This window comes from Lynx rufus, unplaced genomic scaffold (genome assembly GCF_022079265.1).
Source record: "Lynx rufus isolate CCGP_SWC_20201006 ecotype Redwood Valley unplaced genomic scaffold, mLynRuf1.p SCAF_5, whole genome shotgun sequence".
In the NCBI taxonomy this organism is placed as follows: Eukaryota; Metazoa; Chordata; class Mammalia; order Carnivora; family Felidae; genus Lynx; species Lynx rufus.
Window position 1 is genome coordinate 28,756,930 of NW_025814867.1, and position 21,609 is coordinate 28,778,538.

The following is a 21,609-nucleotide window of genomic DNA, read 5'->3' on the forward strand; positions in this document are numbered from 1 at the left end:
CACCCCCCTCCCCCACATCACCTATCCTGTAGGCCTGGAGATGGAGTCTACGTCCCTCTTGATACTCATCGCCACTTGCAAACTTTTTTGCCCTCCCTCCTGCCTAAACCCTTCAATCCAGCTTTGAATCTCATGTTATGAGACTACTGCACTCTACCCTTTCTTGTTGCAACCAACTGCTCTTAAATCACTCCCCCTCATTGCCTATTGATTCACTATTGCTCTTATTTACACTACTCCTATCTTCATTAATAATTTCAAAATCTACTCAGATGTTCATTCTAACACTCAGGACTGTGTCAGCTCCTTGAATTCTTCTACTCCGGTGATATTTTCCATTATACTACTTCAGTCACCTACTCTAGGGGACACATCTTACACACCAATTCAAGCACTGCATAATCCATCCTCGTTAAGCATTTCTATCTCTGACCATTATCTTTTCACTCACTCCTGCTGGTTGGTACTTTGATTCCAACAATCCTTCAATCCTGGAAACTACCATTCATTAATCATACTATCTTTTAGCATCCTTCAGCTTCTCTTCCCCTACATCCTTCCTTCACTCGTTTAAATTTGATGGTAAATTACATAACCACCCTCTTGAATGCATCTTTAATATACTTATTAAACCCCTCTCCAGATTATTTGCTTGGCTTCCCCCATTCTGTTTTTTTCCCCCTTAATGTTTATTTATTCTGAGAGGGAGCGTAAATGCACAGGGTGGGTGGGGAGAAGGAGGGGCAGAGAGAGAGGAGAGATAAAATCCCAAGCAAATTCCTGCTAAGCGTGAAACATGAAACTGGTGGGGCTGGTTCTCAGGAAGATCATTGACCTGAGCCAAAATCAAAAGTCAGTTGCATAACCAACTGAGCCACCCAGGCAACTGCCGCCCCCATACTCCACCCATTCTAGTTTAAGTCCAACTCTTTGCCTATACTCATATAGCTGAACCCAGCTGGAGAAAGAAACATAGTCAGTATCACATGCTGTGGGAGATGCAGGAGAGAAGTATCAAAGGAAAAGACTTCAAAAGGGAAGGGCTGGAGAAGGTATAAGGCCTTAGCATGTTTACACAGCTGAACACAGCTGGCTGTGCTGTGGCTTGTAAGGATTGCCTAGAGCCATTAACGTTGTCCAGGGTCAGATCCTCCTTCACACCTGACCCTTCCTAGTGTTATAGAAACCAATTAACCTCAAATTCAACCTTGAAAAGCTAAACCATTAGATTGATGAACACACTTGCTTAGCTGACTTTATGCACATAGTCTTCCGCAATTATCCTAATAAAAAGAAGCTTCATTCTGGAGTCAGGGCCTCATTCCGACTCGAGTATGAGGACCTTCACTTAACTGCACTTTGCGGACTCATCTTTTGCGACTCCAGCCATACTCCCTGCAACAATATGCAATATCATATGCCTCTGGCACTTATCACTGGCATTTGTATTCCATGACTAGTGATTTATGTGAAAATAAAAATAGTGGTAAAGGAGATGGATCAGAGAGTTTTGTGGTATAGAATTAAAAGGTACATCCCAATAGATACTGGAGGCTGAAGTAAGTGTAATAAAAAACAGCTTAGGTTCACAGCCTAGAAGCCTTGTGTTGTAAACAGTGTTTAAGACCTTTCACCTACTATTATGCAATTTAATTATTAAAAGGAGCAAGTACTTATTGCAGATCAGGAAACTAATTCTCAGGGAGTTTATATAACATTTACATTCCCAGTCATTAAGTGGCAGATAGAATTTCCTGGAAGCCAGCACTGTTTCTATAGTTCTGCCTTTATCACAATACTACTTTTAGAATAAATTTTTTTAAAATTTGTTTATTATAAAACAGACCAGAGCCAGATTCATGGTGGAGAACAGTATTGTCAGGAGCGTCATCCAGTTCCATTCCCTCACTTCAAAAAGAACTAAAGCCCAAAGTAGTGCTGTGATTTGCTAAGTGTAAGATCTAGGATTAGAATTCAGGCCCACCAGCTGGTGCCATTAACTCAACCTTCGAGAACATTGCCAATTACAACGGAACTGCACCTGCTTCTCAGAAAAAAAAAAAAAAAAAAAAGATCTAACGGTCACATAACAGAAGTTGAGAGAAAACCTCTTTATATTATCCCACAAAGCTTCCAACCTTAATTGCCTCAGTGAATCTTCCAGTTACAGGATTGCATCCTTCAACAAAGATTCCTTCTCATAGCTGGACTCACGAATGTTGTGGTGCTTCCATTATTGTCCTCGAATTGGAAATACCCAGGATGAAATGCAGGGGACCACTGACGGCAGCCCCCACCTACAGAGCGAGTCGGTGCAGGAAAAGAAGCGGGGACGAGGGAAATTGCGAACCCACCGTGGGCCAAAGAAAGAAAAGCACACTGTACAGATTTGTTTCCGCTGGAGGAGAAGGCCGGCGTCGATACCTGTATTGAGCAACGGTCAGGTGGGCCTCTGGCTCGGCCCCAAAGCCAGGCAAGTGCTGGTTTAGATAGGCCTCCAGGGACCCGGTGTCGAACTTGTGCTGGGGCAGCACTTCGGTGGTCTCGGGCTCGAGGGTAGCACCGCCCTCCATGACTGCCTCTGCCGGCCGCCTAGATGCAGAATCCACAGGTCTTCCGCGCTGAGACCTCTGGCCTGAGGAATGCTACTCCACGGCTTGGGGGCGAGGTCCCAACGCGACGGGGCGGGAGTGGCCCCGACGCGACGGGGTGGAGGTGGCCCCGCCTCTCCTGCCAATCACACACATCCCTGGGCACCGTGGTTGAACAATATTGGTCCCTGAATCTGGTCATTCAGGCTTTAGTCGGGTTGTGGGAGATGACCTCCATGTGCTCGCATTTAACAATTTCAGTCAGCCTCGCAGTTGGAGGCCGCTATTCTGAAGAAGGCAAAGCCACGTTAATCGCTCCTAATATGAAGAGGCCTCTTCTACCTCCAAGTTTCACGAACCGACAGGCGGAAAAGACCTACTGGGTCCGGTTCAGAAATGGGCCCGTCGAGACCTTGGGCCCAGGAATAAAAGATCCTGGGTGTTTCTCCTAACCGCCCGGCTGGAAAGGCACCATCAGAGGCCGCCGGCTCCGGTCGCTAAGAACTCTGGCCCTGGTGCGGCCGGGTCTGTTAGGACCGGGCGAAGAAGGAAGCAAAGAGGAGCGGGTTTTTTTCTGAGGGGGAGCGGTGACAGCAACGCACCGGAAGCGGTACAGCGGCCGGACCCCGGGAGCGGCGGCGACGTGTAGTTCGTGAGGCGGTGGGAACCCTTCCCCAGGGTTCTGGGCTAGGAAGGCCGCGGCTAGGTGCCTTCTCGCTTACCCCTCGCGGGGCCAGCAGGCCTAGCAGCGTGGGGCGGAGGCGACGGCGAAGGCCGGGGCTGGGAACGTTGGCGGCCGGCGTCCCAGCCATGGCCGAGTCTGTGGAGCGGCTGCAGCAGCGGGTGGAGGAGCTGGAGCGGGAACTGGCACAGGAGAGGAGTCGGCGGGCCTTGGGGGGCGGCGACGGAGGCGGCGGCCGGGTCCGCATCGAGAAGATGAGCCCGGAGGTGGTGGACTCCAATCCTTACAGGTGATCTGCGTTGCGGGTGGGAGGCCGGCGAGGGGGCGAGGTCAAGGGCTCCGGGTGGTCAGGAGTGAGGCGCTCCCTTCCTGTGCAGCTCACACCGCCGCCCACCTTCCTCTTCTTGAGTCCTGTTCCCAAACGCCCGGGGCCAAGTCTCAGTACTACTCGGTATTCTTAAGAAACAAAACCCGAGCGAATCAGCCATATGGTGCTGCTCACGGGCCGGCTGAGGACACGCGGCCGGTTTCCTAACGCTCCTCCCTCTGTTTTTAGTCTGCCTCGTTGTGCATAAAACTGATAGTAATAACTTTCAGAAGATATTAAATATAAAACCCGCTAAGCATAGACTTCGAGTTTCATAAAGGCTTCTCAAAATTTCAAAATTGGGGGCGTGGTGGGAAAGCACAATTAGTTTTAGTTTTAAAGCTGTTTGACTTTACCAATACTGTCAGCTGGCTCGATACAGTGCGGGGATTAAGAGGAAGGTCTCTAGAACCAGATTGATTCGATTCAAATCCCAACTCTTAGTAGCTGAGCAACCATGGGAAATATGTGTTTAGTAGGGACGAATGGTACGAGTGAAATGTTCAAATAATACCTAAAACTGAAAATCCAGAAGTAACAACGTTAGCATGCTATTTAGAGATGTGTTAGTAACAGTTGAAAATGAGGAAGGAGAGGAAAAGGGACGTGGGGGCCAGGAGCTTGCAGAATTTTAGCAAGCCTGGTAGAAGTATTTGACTCTTTAAAGTGTAAACGAATGGGAATTTTATGTATATGGGTTTAAATACACACACACACACACACACACACACACACACACACACACATATTGAACTCAAGATAACAGAGCAGACTAACTAGGTAAAGTACTTCTTAGAGTCCTTGGCATACAGTAGGTGCTTACTAAAAGTAGACGTCATCCGTTTTGGGCAGATACAACTGATGTTAAACATTAATCTGAGTGTTAAATGTTAAATACATATGCTAAGAAAGCATGGGAAAATGTTGAAATTTTACTTTGACCTGCCTCATCTAGACACTTAACATTTAAGTCAATTGTTTTTGACCTTGGCTGCCCATTAGAACATCTGAGGTGCATTTTTAAAATATCTTGTTGCACAGGCTACACTTGGAAGGATCTTCAGGCATGGGTGTTTTTAAAGTTTCCCAGGTGATTTAGTCTCACCTGGTAAAGGCAGGCTGAAAGATTTCTTTTAAAGCATTAGTAGTGATTGAGTTTGTGTTTTTCTGGGATGATGTATGTTTATATCACATATTAAAAGATTGTAATTTAAAACATTTTTTTGTTTTAAGCCGCCTGATGGCATTGAAACGAATGGGGATTGTAAATGACTATGAGGTATGATAAACCTTTCCAAGTTTTCGAAGATGATTTCAGTAAATGAAAATAATTTCTGACATTTTTGATGAAAAGTTAACCAACAAATGTATAATTTTGCATTTCACAGAAAATCCGTACCTTTGCTATAGCAATAGTAGGTGTTGGTGGAGTTGGTAGTGTGACTGCTGAAATGCTGACAAGATGTGGCATTGGTAAGGTAAAAACATTTCTCTCCTTGTCATGTAGGGAACTACTCACTTATGGAGTGAATCAGGTACAAATTAGGAATTTTTTCCTCATTACTAATGGTTTATTGATTTGTGGTGTATTTATTCGGATTGTTCTTTCTACCCAAAGGAGTTAAGACGTAACCATATCCAGGGGCACCTGGGTGGCTCAGTCGGTTAAGTGTCTGACTCTTGATTTCAGTTCAGGTCATGATCTCACAGTTTGTGGGTTTGAGCTCCACATTGGGATCCTCTCTGACGATGTGGAGCCTGCCTGGGATTCTCTCTCTCTCTTTCTCTGTCTCTCTGCCCCTCCCCTGCTCACTCTCTCTCTCCTCTCAAAAAAAAGAATAGATAAACTTTAAAAAAAAGACATAATACCACCCAAATGGAAGGTGATATTAATGCTGATAAAACAAGGAATATCTAAATTGTCTTCAGGAATTTTTTGTTTGGGGTAATAGATTACAATTTGGACTTAAGTGTTTTAAATATAGAGCTTTGAGAAGAAGGCAGTTAATAACGTGTGAAACAAAAACATGTAACATAATTTTTTTTAAGGTTATTTATTTTGAGAGAGAGAGCACGTGTGACCATCTGAACAGGGGAAAGGCAGGGAGAGAGAGGGGGACAGAGAGAATCCCAAGTAAGCCCCATACTGTCAGCACAGAGCTTCATGTGGGGCTCGATCCTAAAAACCATGAGATCATGACCTGAGCTGAAATTAAGAGTTGCACGCTCAACTGACTGAGCCACCCAGGTCCTCCTAACAAATTTTATTTATTTATTTTTGAGAGAGAGAGATAGTGTGTGAGTGGGTGACGGGCAGAGAGAGAAGGAGACACAGAATCCGAAGCAGGCTCCAGACTCTGAGCTGTCAGCACAGAACCCAGTAAGAGGCTTGAACTCACCAAGCACGAGAGCATGACCTGAGACGAAGTTGGATGCTCAACCAACTGAGCCACCCAGGCGCCCCTAACAAATATTTTTTAAACATGCTTTATACAAGATGAACTAGAAAGCATGTACCTTTCTTACTTTTTTTCCCCTAAGAATAGTGGCCTTTTATTAACTTATTCAGAAATACTTTTAAACCTTTTAGTTGACAGGGTTGTATTAGTTTCAGGTGTACAACATAGTAATCCAACAGTTTTATACATTACTGATTGCTTATCATAAGTATAGTCACCAGCTGTCACCATACAATGTTATTCCAATATTATTAACTATATTCTCTATGCTGTACTTTTCAACTCCAGGTCTTATTTTTACCCAAAGAAAAATAATTTGAAAAGATATATGTACCCCTGTGTTTACAGCAGCCTTATTTACAATAGTCAAGATATGGAAGCAGCCAGCCCAAGTGTCCCTAGATAGATGAATGGATAAAGAAGATGTAGGGTCTGTGAGTGTAAAATGGAATGTTAGCCTTATGAAATCTTGCCATTTATGACAACATTGATGGACCTAGAGGGTATTATGCTAAGTGAAATAATTCAGAGGAAGACAAATACTATATGATTTCACTTCTACGTGTAATCTAATAAACAAACAAAGTCTGTTAAATACAGAGAACTGGTGGTTGCCAGAGGGGAAGTGGGTTGGGAGGATGGGTGAGATAGGTGAGGAGGATTAAGATAGAAAAACTTCCAGTTATAAAATAAATACCTCTCTTACTCTTGAAATTGAACTGGAAAATGCTCTAGGTTGTTTTTTGTATGTATGTTTGTTTTGTTTTAATTTAAGATTTTATTTTTAAGTAATGTCTACACCCAACATGGGGCTAGAACTCACAACCCGGAAATTAGGAGTTCCACAGTTTACCGACTGAGCCAGCTAGGTATCCCTTTAGATTTTTTTAACCTGTACATTTTTTTTTAACTTATACTTTCTTTTTTTTACTTTTTTCCTAAAATTGATGTAGGTTGTAGGTAGGAAAAAGAGGTAATCTTATACTAGAAATTAGTATACCTACCAATTTCAGATTTGTAAAGCCAAAGTCCATGATGTTACATTCCTAGTGGTTGAATACCAAAACTTTCCACAATTAATTTTCACCCCTTTGTCATTTTGGTAAAGCAAATATTTTCCCCACGAAGTTTATCAGTGCTTTTTAATATGTTGGTCCATCCCATACCCCAAATTATTTTTTTAAAGTTTATGTATGCATTCAAATTTATTTGAGAGAGAAAAAGAGAGGGAGTATTCGAGTGAGCAGGGGGAGGGGCAGAGAGAGAGGGGGAGAGAGAGAATCACAAGCAAGCTTTGAGTAGTCAGGTGCAGAGCAGAGGTGAGGTGGGGCTGGATCTCAAGAACCATAAGACTGTGAACTTGAGCCAAAATCAAGAGTCAGATGCTTACCTGATAGGGCCACCTAGGTGCCCCCCTCCCCCTGCCATGCCCCAAATTCTTAAAGTAGTTTCAAAGTTGGCATTCATTTATCAATATAGAAAAGGCAATACAAAAATACTGAAAATGTTTATTAACCTTTTAAAGCTTTTCAAGAGGTTTACAAAAGCCAGCCACCAATTGCTTAGAACTGACATAAGAACCCTGGCTGATTGACCTAGGATAATAGATATCCTAGAAATTGAGTTTCTCAGGTTTGAGTGTGCATCAGAATCACTTGGAAGGCTTCTTAAAACATAGATTGCCAGACCCTACCCTGGTGGTTTTGATTCTTTAGGTTTCGATTGGAATTTCAAACAAATTCCCAGGTGATTCTGATGTTCCTAGTGGGGGTAGGGGAAGGACAGACTTTAAGAATTGCTAGATCCTTGGCGCATCTGGGTGGCTCAGTTAGCATTTGACTCTTGATTTTGGCTCAAGTCATGATCTCACAGTTTGTGAGATTGAGCCCTGAGTTGGGCTCTGTGTGCTGACAGCACAGAGCCTGCTTGGGATTCTGTCTCTCCCCCGCCGCCCACCCCTCTGCCCCTCCCTGGCTCCCTGGCTCATGCTGTGCTCTCTCTCTCTTGTAATAAACAAACTTAAAAAAAAAAAAAAAAAGAACTGCTAGATCCTTGCTACTCAGTCTGATGTCCAAATTAGTAGCATCAGCAGCCAAGAATCCTTTATCCAGCAAGTCTGTCATTTAGAATAGGAGAGATAAAGGTCTTCCCAAACAAACAAAAACTGAAGGAATTTGTCACCATTAAACCAGCCCTACAAGAGATCCTAAGGGGGACCCTGTGAGACAAAGTACCAGAGACATCACTACAAGCATAAAACATACAGACATCACAATGACTCTAAACCCGTATCTTTCTATAATAACACCGAATGTAAATGGATTAAATGCGCCAACCAAAAGACATAGGGTATCAGAATGGATAAAAAAACAAGACCCATCTATTTGCTGTCTACAAGAGACTCATTTTAGACCTGAGGACACCTTTGGATTGAGAGTGAGGGGATGGAGAACTATTTATCATGCTACTGGAAGCCAAAAGAAAGCTGGAGTAGCCATACTTGTTACAGCCTTTAATTTAAAGTCTAGTTTGTCTGATATAAGAGATGAAGAAGGGCATTATATAATAATTACAGGGTCTATCCATCAGGAAGAGCTAACAATTATAAATGTCTATGCGCTGAATACCGGAGCCCCCAAATATATAAAACAATTACTCATAAACATAAGCAACCTTATTGATAAGAATGTGGTAATTGCAGAGGACTTTAACACCCCACTTACAGAAATGGATAGATCATCTAGACACACGGTCAATAAAGAAACAAGGGCCCTGAATGAGACATTGGATCAGATGGACTTGACAGATATATTTAGAAGTCTGCATCCCAAAGCAACAGAATATACTTTCTTCTCGAGTGCACATGGAACATTCTCCAAGATAGATCATATACTGGGTCACAAAACAGCCCTTCATAAGTTTACAAGAATTGAAATTATACCATGCATACTTTCAGACCACAATGCTATGAAGCTTGAAATCAACCACAGGAAAAAGTCTGGAAAACCTCCAAAAGCATGGAGGTTAAAGAACACCCTACTAACGAATGAGTGGGTCAACCAGGCAATTAGAGAAGAAATTAAAAAATATATGGAAACAAACGAAAATGGAAATACAACAATCCAAACGCTTTGGGACGCAGCGAAGGCAGTCCTGAGAGGAAAATACATTGCAATCCAGGCCTATCTCAAGAAAGAAGAAAAATCCCAAATACAAAATCTAACAGCACACCTAAAGGAAATAGAAGCAGAACAGCAAAGGCAGCCTAAACCCAGCAGAAGAAGAGAAATAATAAAGATCAGAGCAGAAATAAACAATATAGAATCTAAAAAAACTGTAGAGCAGATCAACGAAACCAAGAGTTGGTTTTTTGAAAAAATAAACAAAATTGACAAACCTCTAGCCAGGCTTCTCAAAAAGAAAAGGGAGATGACCCAAATAGATAAAATCATGAATGAAAATGGAATTATTTACAACCAATCCCTCAGAGATACAAACAATTATCAGGGAATACTATGAAAAATTATATGCCAACAAATTGGACAACCTGGAAGAAATGGACAAATTCCTAAACACCCACACTCTTCCAAAACTCAATCAGGAGGAAATAGAAAGCTTGAACAGACCCATAACCCAGCGAAGAAATTGAATCAGTCATCAAAAATCTCCCAACAAATAAGAGTCCAGGACCAGATGGCTTCCCAGGGGAGTTCTACCAGACGTTTAAAGCACAGGTAATACCTATCCTTCTCAAGCTATTCCAAGAAATAGAAGGGGAAGGAAAACTTCCAGACTCATTCTATGAAGCCAGTATTACTTTGATTCCTAAACCAGACAGAGACCCAGTAAAAAAAGAGAACTACAGGCCAATATCCCTGATGAATATGGATGCAAAAATTCTCAATAAGATACCAGCAAATCGAATTCAACGGCATATAAAAAGAATTATTCACCATGACCAAGTGGGATTCATTCCTGGGATGCAGGGCTGGTTCAACATTCGCAAATCAATCAACGTGATACATCACATTAACAAAAAAAAAGAGAAGAACCATATGATCCTGTCAATCGATGCAGAAAAGGCCTTTGACAAAATCCACCACCCTTTCTTAATAAAAACCCTTGAGAAAGTCGGGATAGAAGGAACATACTTAAAGATCATAAAAGCCATTTATGAAAAGCCCACAGCTAACATCATCCTCAACGGGGAAAAACTGAGAGCTTTTTCCCTGAGATCAGGAACACGACAGGGATGCCCACTCTCACCGCTGTTGTTTAACATAGTGCTGGAAGTTCTAGCATCAGCAATCAGACAACAAAAGGAAATCAAAGGCATCAAAATTGGCAAAGATGAAGTCAAGCTTTCGCTTTTTGCAGATGACATGATATTATACATGGAAAATCCGATAGACTCCACCAAAAGTCTGCTAGAACTGATACATGAATTCAGCAAAGTTGCAGGATACAAAATCAATGTACAGAAATCAGTTGCATTCTTATACACTAACAACGAAGCAACAGAAAGACAAATAAAGAAACTGATCCCATTCACAATTGCACCAAGAAGCATAAAATACCTAGGAATAAATCTAACCAAAGATGTAAAAGATCTGTATGCTGAAAACTATAGAAAGCTTATGAAGGAAATTGAAGAAGATTTAAAGAAATGGAAAAACATTCTATGCTCATGGATTGGAAGAATAAATATTGTCAAAATGTCAATACTACCCAAAGCTATCTACACATTCAATGCAATCCCAATCAAAATGGCATCAGCATTCTTCTCGAAACTAGAACAAGCAATCCTAAAATTCATATGGAACCACAAAAGGCCCCAAATAGCCAAAGTAATTTTGAAGAAGAAGACCAAAGCAGGAGGCATCACAATCCCAGACTTTAGCCTCTTCTGCAAAGCTGTAATCATCAAGACAGCATGGTATTGGCACAAAAACAGACACATAGACCAATGGAATAGAATAGAAACCCCAGAACTAGACCCACAAATGTATGGCCAACTCATCTTTGACAAAGCAGGAAAGAACATCCAATGGAAAAAAGACAGTCTCTTTAACAAATGGTGCTGGGAGAACTGGACAGCAACATGCAGACAGTTGAAACTAGACCACTTTCTGACACCATTCACAAAAATAAACTCAAAATGGATAAAGGACCTGAATGTGAGACAGGAAACCATCAAAACCTTAGAGGAGAAAGCAGGAAAAGACCTCTCTGACCTCAGCCGTAGCAATCTCTTACTCGACACATCCCCAAAGGCAAGGGAATTAAAAGCAAAAGTGAATTACTGGGACCTTATGAAGATAAAAAGCTTCTGCACAGCAAAGGAAACAACCAACAAAACTAAAAGGCAACCAACGGAATGGGAAAAGATATTTGCAAATGACATATCGGACAAAGGGCTAGTATCCAAAATCTATAAAGAGCTCACCAAACTCCATACCCGAAAAACAAATAACCCAGTGAAGAAATGGGCAGAAAACATGAATAGACACTTCTCTAAAGAAGACATCCGGATGGCCAACAGGCACATGAAAAGATGTTCAACGTCGCTCCTCATCAGGGAAATACAAATCAAAACCACACTCAGATATCACCTCACGCCAGTCAGAGTGGCCAAAATGAACAAATCAGGAGACTATAGATGTTGGCGAGGATGTGGAGAAACGGGAACCCTCTTGCACTGTTGGTGGGAATGCAAATTGGTGCAGCCGCTCTGGAAAGCAGTGTGGAGGTTCCTCAGAAAATTAAAAATAGACCTACCCTATGACCCAGCAATAGCACTGCTAGGAATTTATCCAAGGGATACAGGAGTACTGATGCATAGGGGCACTTGTACCCCAATGTTTATAGCAGCACTGTCAACAATAGCCAAATGATGGAAAGAGCCTCCATCAACTGATGAATGGATAAAGAAATTGTGGTTTATGTACACAATGGAATACTACGTGGCAATGAGAAAGAATGAAATATGGCCTTTTGTAGCAACGTGGATGGAACTGGAGAGTGTGATGCTAAGTGAAATAAGCCATACAGAGAAAGACAGATACCATATGGTTTCACTCTTATGTGGATCCTGAGAAACTTAACAGAAACCCATGGGGGAGGGGAAGGAAAAAAAGAAAAAAAGAGGTTAGAGTGGGAGAGAGCCAAAGCATAAGAGACTGTTAAAAACTGAGAACAAACTGAGGGTTGATGGGGGGTGGGAGGGAGGGGAGGGTGGGTGATGGGGAGAGCACCTTTTGGGATGAGCACTGGGTGTTGTATGGAAACCAATTTGACAATAAATTTCTTATATTAAAAAAAAAATTAGTAGCATCAGCATCACCTGGGAGTTTGTTAGAAAAGAAGACTTCCAGACCCTTCCAGATGTGATGAATCAGAATCTGTTATTTTAACAAATCTCCAGATGATCCACATGCATGTTAAAGTTGGGACAGTGCTCCTGTATTTCTGACGAGCTCCAGGTGCTGCTGATGCTGCTTGCACAGGCCACGTTTTGAGTAGCCAGGATCTAGAACAGTAGTTATCAAATATTGCTGTAATTGGAATCCCCTGGGAAGTTCAAAATTTTGACGTTCAAACTGGAATAGAATCAGAATTTCTGGGGATGGGACCCAGACATCAGTATTTTTTAAATGATGTCAGTGTACACTCAAGTTTGTAAGTTAAGGATGTACGTACGTAAGTTTCAGAACTCTTTTTTCAGTATGTAAAACAGATAAACAAGAAGCTAATTTGTGGGGTTAAGTAGGGAAGTGGAGAATTGGAGACTTAGAGCCCACTTCTCACCCCTGAAAGTTTCTGGAATACTTTGTGGTGCCTTGGACCATCAGATCTAGATTAGCTGCTTTATTGAAGATACAGGCCTAAAATGTGAGTGACTTATCCATGATAAGAGTTTATTAGTGACAGAGCTACAACTCACACCTCCTAACTCCAAATTTGGGATTTCCTGCACCTTATAAACCAGCTACAAGGCTGAAGAGTAAAATTTAATACTTGGCCTGACCGAATAAATATTGTTGAATGAGCTAAAATAAACTTTATTTTGGAGACTCTTAAGTCGGGTCAGAAAATTACCACAGGGGACAGAGGTGTTATATTTTCTAGCAAGATACTAAGGGTTACCTAGATGTTCTGCGGGATGAGTTAATTTTGTTGTTAATAAGATCCCCCCCTTCTTTTTTTTTTTTTGTAATTTTAGCCATGCATAGGACAGTTGCACCACAAGCCACAGTCCCCCTTAGCCACTGCTGTAGCCCTTGCATCTATGCTTGCCCTGCCCTTCTCCCCATTTTTGTTTTTGTTATTAAATTTAGGATGCTGAGAATTGTAGTAAGAAGTCACAGGATTTTAGATTAAGAAAGGGTCCTTAGAAATCTTTGGGTGCAACCTGTTCTTACTGATAGGAAATGGGATCTTTAAAAAGGTGTGTGTGTGTGTGTGTGTGTGTGTGTGTGTGTGTGTGTGTGTGTGTATGTATGTATGTGAAATGTTGTCATGCCTAAATATACTTTGGAGTAATGTTTTAGCTGTGGGTATGTATGGTGTCATAGTCACAAAAGGAGTCATGTTATACTATAGTTTTAAGTTATGGCATTTGTTTTTACCTTATTTTATTTTATTTTATTTTATTTTTTTAATGTTTTATTTATTTTTGACAGAGCATGAGCAGGGGAGGGGCAGAGAAAGAGGGAGATACAGAATCCGAAGCAGGCTCCAGGCTCTAAGCTGTCAGCGCAGAGCCCGACATTGGGCTCTAACTCACAGACTGTGAGATCATGACCTGAGCCAAAGTCAGACACTCAACCGACTGAGCCACCCAGGCGCCTGTTTTTATCTTATTTTAAAATTTCATTCATCGAATGTGTTCTTGGCCTTTAGTAAACAATTGGAGTGAAATGGAATAAACATTAATTTCTCAGTGGATCATTTGGAGAGGCAGTAAATGTTAGGGTGCAGATGCTGGATTGAGAATGCCTGAATTTGAATTGCATTTCTGCATATATTAGCTGAATGAGGTTTTTGAACATGTGCTGTAGTTGTTTCATTTATAAAGGAGAATTAAAGTCCCCATATACTTAAGTCATGGGAGCATTAAATGAGTTAATATATGGCACCTAGTATTTTAGGGTTAGCTGGTATTATTTCTGTTAAACCCATCAAATGTAAAGTCCACTAATTTATTCTTTGTTATTTGTAGTTTATTTCTTGGTATGTTTTTCATCAAAATACCACTATTTTCATTTTAGTTGCTACTCTTTGACTATGACAAGGTGGAACTGGCCAATATGAATAGACTTTTCTTCCAACCTCATCAAGCAGGATTAAGTAAAGTTCAAGCAGCAGAATATACTTTGAGGTAAATGGAATAGTGATTAAAGACATCTTTAGTGACATCTTAGTTTGCATATTTTGTATAAGTTAACCTAATGCATGAATTTTTCTTTACAGAAATGCGGGTTTCACATCAATTCTCTTACCTCTTGATATTGTGTTGGCAACCTTTTTCAGATAGGGCTAGATAGTAAATATTTTAGGCTTTGAGGGCCCACTATGAAACTGCCCTCATGTCATGTAGTTGTAGTGTGATAGCTGCTATAGGCAATACAAAAATGAATGAACATGGCTGTGCTCCAATAAAACTTTGTTTATGGACTCTTAAGTTTAAATTCCGTATAATTTTAGCATGTTATGAAATATTGTTCTGTTCTTTTTCTCCTGCCACCATTTAAAAATGTAAAAACCGTTCTTAGCTTGCAGACCTCGGAAAAACAAAAACAGGTGGCAGGTCATACTTGGCCCCAGGGCCATACTTTGCCAATCCTTATTCTAGTAAGTTTCTTTGAAATAAGGAACAAAGAAGTTCTTTTGTCAGGCTAGGCTATAGCTCACCTAGGTGTTAAAGGCTTAATTCCCAGCACATAGATGGTGGGAACATTTCTGTAATCCTGCAGTCAACATGTTTTGAATGTCGTCTTCTCCTTGGGGTGGGGCACAAGAGGTAGAAGAGGACTTTAGATTTTCTTTGAATAGCTTGAATTCCATTTTTCTTACCTCTGTTGCATGATCTTTAGCTTTTTCAGTTCTTTTTCCTGTTTTCTCTTAATATTCCTACTAGTAGTTTTTATAATCATTCCCTTTTTCCCTCTTAGGAACATTAATCCAGATGTTCTTTTTGAAGTACACAACTACAATATAACCACAGTAGAAAACTTTCAACATTTCATGGATAGAATAAGGTAAAATTTTACTATGAATATTTTGCACAGTGTCCAGCTCAGTTAAACAAGTATTATTAGAAAACTACTGATGTTGGGGCACCTGAGAGGCTCAGTTAATTAAGCATCTGACTTTGGCTCAGGTCATGATCTCATGGTTCATAAGTTCGAGCCCCATGTGGGGTTCTGTGCTGACAGCTCAGAGCCTGGAGCCTCTTTCAGATTCTGTGTCTTGCTCTCTCTTTGCCCCTCCCCTGCTTGGGTTCTGTCTTTCAAAAATAAGTAAACATTAAAAAAAAGTTTTTTAATAAAAAAAATCTGATGTTTAATTCAGCGAGTTGGTAGATTTGGTATATATTTTTGTTTTTAAAGTAGTTAATTTTTGTGTGTTAGTAACTCAGTAAAAAGTAAATACTGTCCAAAGACAATAGTAACAACAATCAAAAACCAAAAATCAAAAACTCTGTTGTTATGGTGTTATAACAAGGGATCCTCAACTATAAGTTCTGTGTTCTAGATTATATTTCTATGTGAAGGTGGTTTTCTCCAGATTGTAACAACACTGAGATACTGAATTGTATTCAATTTTTATTACATTTACATTTGGAGTGAAAAAGGAATAAAAGTCTATGAAAGCTGATGGGGAAATGGTAACTTTTGTGAACAGACTTTATACTTCTTGTGTCTTCTGTGAGAAGCACTGTAGTATCATGATGTTATATACGTATTAGTTACTCAATACATACTGGATCTTTAACATTAAATACTATGCCTTAACTGTACTCAAACATTTACTGAAAGCATAAATGTATGACTAAACAAATTAGAGGGTATTTTGTGTCCTGATTTCTTTTTCCTCCCCAAATAAAATTTATTTTCTTTACCTAGTAATGGTGGATTAGAAGAGGGAAAACCCGTTGACCTAGTTCTTAGCTGTGTGGACAATTTTGAAGCTCGAATGACAATAAATACAGTGAGTATTCCTATTGTATAAGATGTTATACTCATTCATCTGTTTTCTTGTATAGTTCTGTATTTAAACCCTTTTATAATGTGTTTCATTAATTTTTAATGTTCTCTTAGCCTACTTTTAAAATTTATTCTAGTATGCCTAGGTGGCTCAGTTGGTTGAGTGTCCACTCTCGATTTCAGCTCAGGTCATGATCTCGCGGTGTATGAGTTTGAGCCCCACGTCAGACTCCATGCTGACAGTGAAGTCTGCTTAGCATCCTCTGCCCCTCCTTTGCTCGTCCTCTCTCTCTCTCTCTGAAAATAAAATAGACATTTAAAAAAGTTTTATTCTAATAGTTGTGGGGCCTCTCTAGCTTTGCTGGTGTGGCTTATGTTTCAGTATCCTATTCTTTATTATGCCAATAGAGGAAACTATAAATAGTAGATACTTCTGATGTACAATTTTTAAAATAAATGACTATCTTAAAATGTGTTATTCTATGTTAGCATTGGTTTTAATATTTTACTTTATTTTTTAAGATATAAATGTGTATACATTGCTTACAAACCTTATTTCTCAGAAATAAAACAATTCTTTGGAATTACTGTGGTTTCAGCTTTTCAGAAGGTATTTTGCAGTTTTTTGTTGCTGAAATTATTTTAGAAATATGAATTTTTACAATCAGAAATACAATAAACTTAATCACTCAATTTAATTAAATATTTATTGGCTGTTTACTTGAATGCTGTCAGTTTACTTTTTAAAAAAATGTTTAAAAAATTTAGAGTGGAGGTGGGGTGGGCAAAGGGGTGGGGGAGAGAGAGAGAGAGAGAGAGAGAGAGAGAAAGAGAGAGAGAAAGAGAGAGAATATCTTAAGAAGGCTCCATTCAGTGCTCAGCATGAAGCCTGAGATGGAGCTCAATCCCACGACCCTGGAATCATGACCTGAACTGAAACCAAGAGTTGGATGCTCAACCCACTGAGGAATCAAGGTGTCCCCAGTTTACTTTTTAAATAGAGAATGGCAGTTGCCAAGGAATTCCATTATTGATAACTTTCCTCTTTTGAAAATTTAAAACACCCTTTGGTAATCATTTAGTTAAGCTCCAGTTTTTCATGAAATAACTTTTGATAAATTAATTCTTGCTTTTTTTGTTGTTTTCATCTGTTTCTACTAAGGCTTGTAATGAACTTGGACAAACATGGATGGAGTCTGGGGTCAGTGAAAATGCAGTTTCAGGGCATATACAGCTCATAATTCCTGGAGAATCTGCTTGTTTTGCGGTATGCATGATTCATTTTGGCTTATTGACTAAAGTATTGAAAATGTACTTTGCATTGAAAACGTATTATAATTCAAGGAATAAAAACTTTGAACGTGATGGAATACTATTTTGAACCTGCTTACTTTTTCCCTTTCATTTTGAAATATATTTTCTTTCTTTTTCATGTAGTGTGCTCCCCCACTTGTGGTTGCTGCAAATATTGATGAAAAGACTCTGAAACGAGAAGGTGTTTGTGCAGCCAGTCTTCCTACCACTATGGGAGTGGTTGCTGGGATCTTGGTACAAAATGTGTTGAAGTGAGTGAGGGCGAATTTTTCTGAATAGTTTTGTTTGCTTTTGATAGAAATATATTTCATAAAGCATTTCAAATATTGGAATTACCATGTAAGTATATAGTTTCTTAAAACCCAGCATATGGTTTTTATATATGTATAATACATATATATACTTTGAATTTACATATATTAGTATATCTAATTTAAATATAAACATACATATTAATAATATACATACATGTGTGTTACTCTGTGCATTTAGAATAGCTCTTGTTAAATGGTACAGTAGTACTGGTGTGTTTGTTTATGAAATATTAACCAAATGATTTAAATCTCTGCAGGTTTGACCAAAGAACATAAACACATTACTTAACTCTTACTAAAAATAATATGAATGTGATTAAACATTAAAAGGATAATACCTCTGCTCTCTGAAAAAAAAGATATTCACAACCACACCATCTAAACTATAGTGAAAAAGGACAAAGGTTTCTTTGCAGCTAAAATGAATGTAAAAGAGTTTTATTAATGTCAATTCACATTTTATTAAAAGGAGAAAGCCTTTAGGTGTTCCTTTCCTCAGACCATTTTTTTCTCACTTTACAACTTTAATAAGCTTAGTTATGTTTCCATGCCTTCCGGTATAAGAACAAATTGCAACATGATACAGGGAGGTATCCTGATATCAGAAGTGTCAGCTACCAGCAGAGAAATTGCAAAAAGCATACCTAAGAACTTCCAAGGCAACTGTCGAGGGCTATTTTATGTAAGAGCAATAGCTTGTACAAACTTCAGTAGGCCCTATCCAAACAAAATATTTTATAGTATGCTCCAAAAAAAAAAAAAAAAATCATAGCTACAAACTATTTTCTTAAGGACGTGTCCTATTTAGCCAGCCCCCTATGGATGGACATTTAAGCTACTTACAGATTTTTTTGCTGCTATTAACAATGCTGCAAATAGCACCTTACATATATCTCTAAGTTAGGTTTTTGTAGATATGAATTTTTAGAAGTGGAATTTCTGAGTTTATGCAATATTTATTTTGACAGATACTACTAAATTTCTCCTTCAGAAGGATTGTGTATTTCTATCACAGGGTAGGAATACCTGCTTTGCCCATACCAGTTCATAACATTGGGTGTTATCAAACTTTTTAATCTTTGTCAGTATGATAGGTAAAAAACGGGTATTTCATTTTAATTTTCAGTTACTTATGAAAAGGGGTGAGCACTTACATTTTTCTGTGAATTGTCTGCTTCATATCATTGGCTCAATTTTTGTCTTGTACACAGTGCAAATGTGTTTCCTTTTGTTGTTTATATTTTGTATGTGATTTTTCCTCTCTTTATAAGCTTCTAAAAGGAATCAGAACTGTTAGGGAACACAAGGGAACTTTAAGGCATATTGGAAATGTTCTATATTTTGATCTGGTAGTAATTATATGGGTAAAGACTTTTGGAAAATTTCATTGAGCTGTACATTTAAGATTGTTAACCTTATAGTAAGTTATATATAAAAACTTTTAAAAAGTAGTTAGATGTAGTACCAGTCTCAGGGATTCTTCTCCACATTTTAATCTGACAACAGTACTTAAAATACTGTTGCTTATCACAAAAACCATTAAGTACTTAAAGATCAATTTTTAAAAATTCAGTTCTTTTATGGTTTGTTTCTTTATCTAAGTGTACTTTGATTTGCTTTTCTAGGTTTTTGTTAAATTTTGGTACTGTTAGTTTTTACCTTGGATATAATGCAATGCAGGACTTTTTCCCTACTATGTCCATGAAGCCAAATCCTCAGTGTGATGACAGAAATTGCAGGAAGCAGCAGGAAGAATACAAGGTATACATCACTTGGTCAGAATGTATGAGAGGTCATACTGTTTGGATAGTATTTTAGAACAATTACTTAGATTTGAAAAATAAGATAAATGGATTCTGGATTTTTATTTATTGTATCTCTAGGGGGTAAATGTTAGTAAGAAATTAAATTCACTATGCTACCAAAGAGAAGAAATTTGTTTGAAGTCCTTTTTTACTTTGGTAAAATAAAAAGCCTGTCTGAATTTTTGATTAATGCTTCAGAGGCCTGAGAATGAGTAAGAATACTTTGATACTGTTTGATTTCTACAGAAAAAGGTAGCAGCACTGCCCAAACCAGAGGTTGTTCAAGAAGAGGAAGAGATAATACATGAAGACAATGAGTGGGGTAGGAATTCTTTCATAAATTGAAATGGCAGCATGAAACATAATCTCTTATGGGAGAAAATATAATTAAATTATACAAACTTTGAATAATTACTGCTTATTAAATTTCCTTGAAAACTACTATAATATCACATTTAACTCTATAGGTATTGAGTTGGTGTCTGAGGTTTCAGAAGAGGAACTGAAGAATTCTTCAGGTCCAGTTCCTGACTTACCTGAAGGAATTACAGTGGCATATACAATTCCTGAAAAGGTACACCTAAAAGCTGATTTACCATAAGTGTCAGATAAGAGAAAATGTCTACTTACCTTCTTTCTCTTCATCCTAGTTTATAATGCCAATACAGTATTTCCTAATTTGGATATTTTATGCTATAGCAGTTAAGATGTATGAGAGAGGTATTCAGTGTTAATGTGGAAATATACAGTACATTTTCACCTGTTTGAAACATAGACCTAAAATAGTGATATTGACTCATTAATGGAGCAAGTAGGTTTTAATTAAATGAAGATATCATTTTTTATATTGAGAATTTTAGCCATAATGCCATTTAAAAATACCACTTCAGTAGAGATCTTAAGAATACTGAAATTACTGCCTTGTAAATCAAAATATTGGTGGGGAAAGTAAAAGACTTTGTCTCTCCTAAAAATTAGAAGGTATATTTATTAAAGAAAGTTTACTTTATAAACTAGTTGAACATAGTAAACTTAGTTATTATATATTCCTAAGCATCAAGAATTTTAGACGGTTATTTTTTCGCTATGTTTCCCTTATTTGATAGCAAGAAGATTCTGTAGCTGAAGTAACTGTGGAAGATTCTGGCGAAAGCTTGGAAGACCTCATGGCCAAGATGAAGAATATGTAGACAATGGACTGACCTACATTTTATTTCCTGAGTTTAAGCAAATGTCCTTGCAATTAAAAAAAAAATCACTTAAAAACTTACAAAGCTTAGGGCAACATTGATACATAATCTTCACAGAATTGTTACACTTTTTGAAAGTACTGTATCATTTATCACTTTCTCCCTTCAACTAAATCAATAACTCTCCTAAAACTTCTGTTTCATTCCTGTTAAGAAAACTTGAAAACTTAGCCACTGAAATGTTTTGGCCTTTGGAGAGGGATGGGAAGGATGGACCAATAATATGCTATGTTTCTTTTCTTTCCAGTAATTCTTTGTGGTGTGTTGTCTGAGGCCATGGACAATAAAGTAGTATGTGGTTCTCAAATGTAGACAGGGCAGGGGTACCACCTATTGGTTAGAGCTAGCAGGCCTCCACTCATTGTGTTTAGAATCACTCTCTACAAGAAAACTACTACCATTAACTTGGCCAACAGTGAATTTAAAATAATTAGCCTATAAAATAAAAATATCCTCTCAAATGTTACCTGATGAAATACAAGCTGAAATGTAGTCATTGGAAAAGTTTGTAAACCTGTAAGTTATATATTAAAAACAAGACAAAGGCAAATAAAAGGAAACTTTCTTCACGGATAAACAGATAAAAGGTACTTTCAGGAAGTACAAGTTATTATATTTC

At 38.8% G+C, this 21,609-nt stretch overlaps 2 protein-coding genes across 5 annotated transcripts in view; one reads left to right on the plus strand and one right to left on the minus strand.

Annotated features, from left to right (window-relative positions):
* The window catches only part of ACAD11 (acyl-CoA dehydrogenase family member 11), a 91,371-nt gene extending 88,405 nt beyond the window's left edge, over positions 1–2,966 (minus strand). The window contains exon 1 of the mRNA XM_047099005.1: positions 2,425–2,966. Within this exon, the coding sequence (XP_046954961.1) occupies positions 2,425–2,573 (149 nt within the window). The 5' untranslated portion in view covers positions 2,574–2,966. The remainder of the gene's footprint in view (positions 1–2,424) is intronic.
* A 16-nt stretch (positions 2,967–2,982) lies between these two features.
* On the plus strand, positions 2,983–21,540 carry UBA5 (ubiquitin like modifier activating enzyme 5). 4 transcript variants are annotated; one of them, XM_047099006.1, is made up of 12 exons: positions 2,983–3,562; positions 4,874–4,919; positions 5,029–5,118; positions 14,370–14,479; positions 15,273–15,359; positions 16,227–16,311; positions 17,470–17,574; positions 17,745–17,872; positions 19,561–19,696; positions 19,987–20,062; positions 20,208–20,314; positions 20,847–21,540. In XM_047099006.1, the coding sequence occupies exons 1-12, from the start codon at positions 3,402–3,404 to the stop codon at positions 20,928–20,930; spliced, it is 1,215 nt and encodes a 404-aa protein (XP_046954962.1). In that variant the 5' UTR covers positions 2,983–3,401; the 3' UTR covers positions 20,931–21,540. The 4 variants fall into 4 exon arrangements, with proteins under 4 accessions (XP_046954962.1, XP_046954965.1, XP_046954963.1 ...); XM_047099007.1 differs by lacking the exon at positions 4,874–4,919 and having other exon boundaries at positions 3,546–3,562; XM_047099009.1 differs by lacking the exons at positions 4,874–4,919; positions 5,029–5,118 and having other exon boundaries at positions 3,501–3,562.
* Positions 21,541–21,609: the final 69 nt, after the last annotated feature.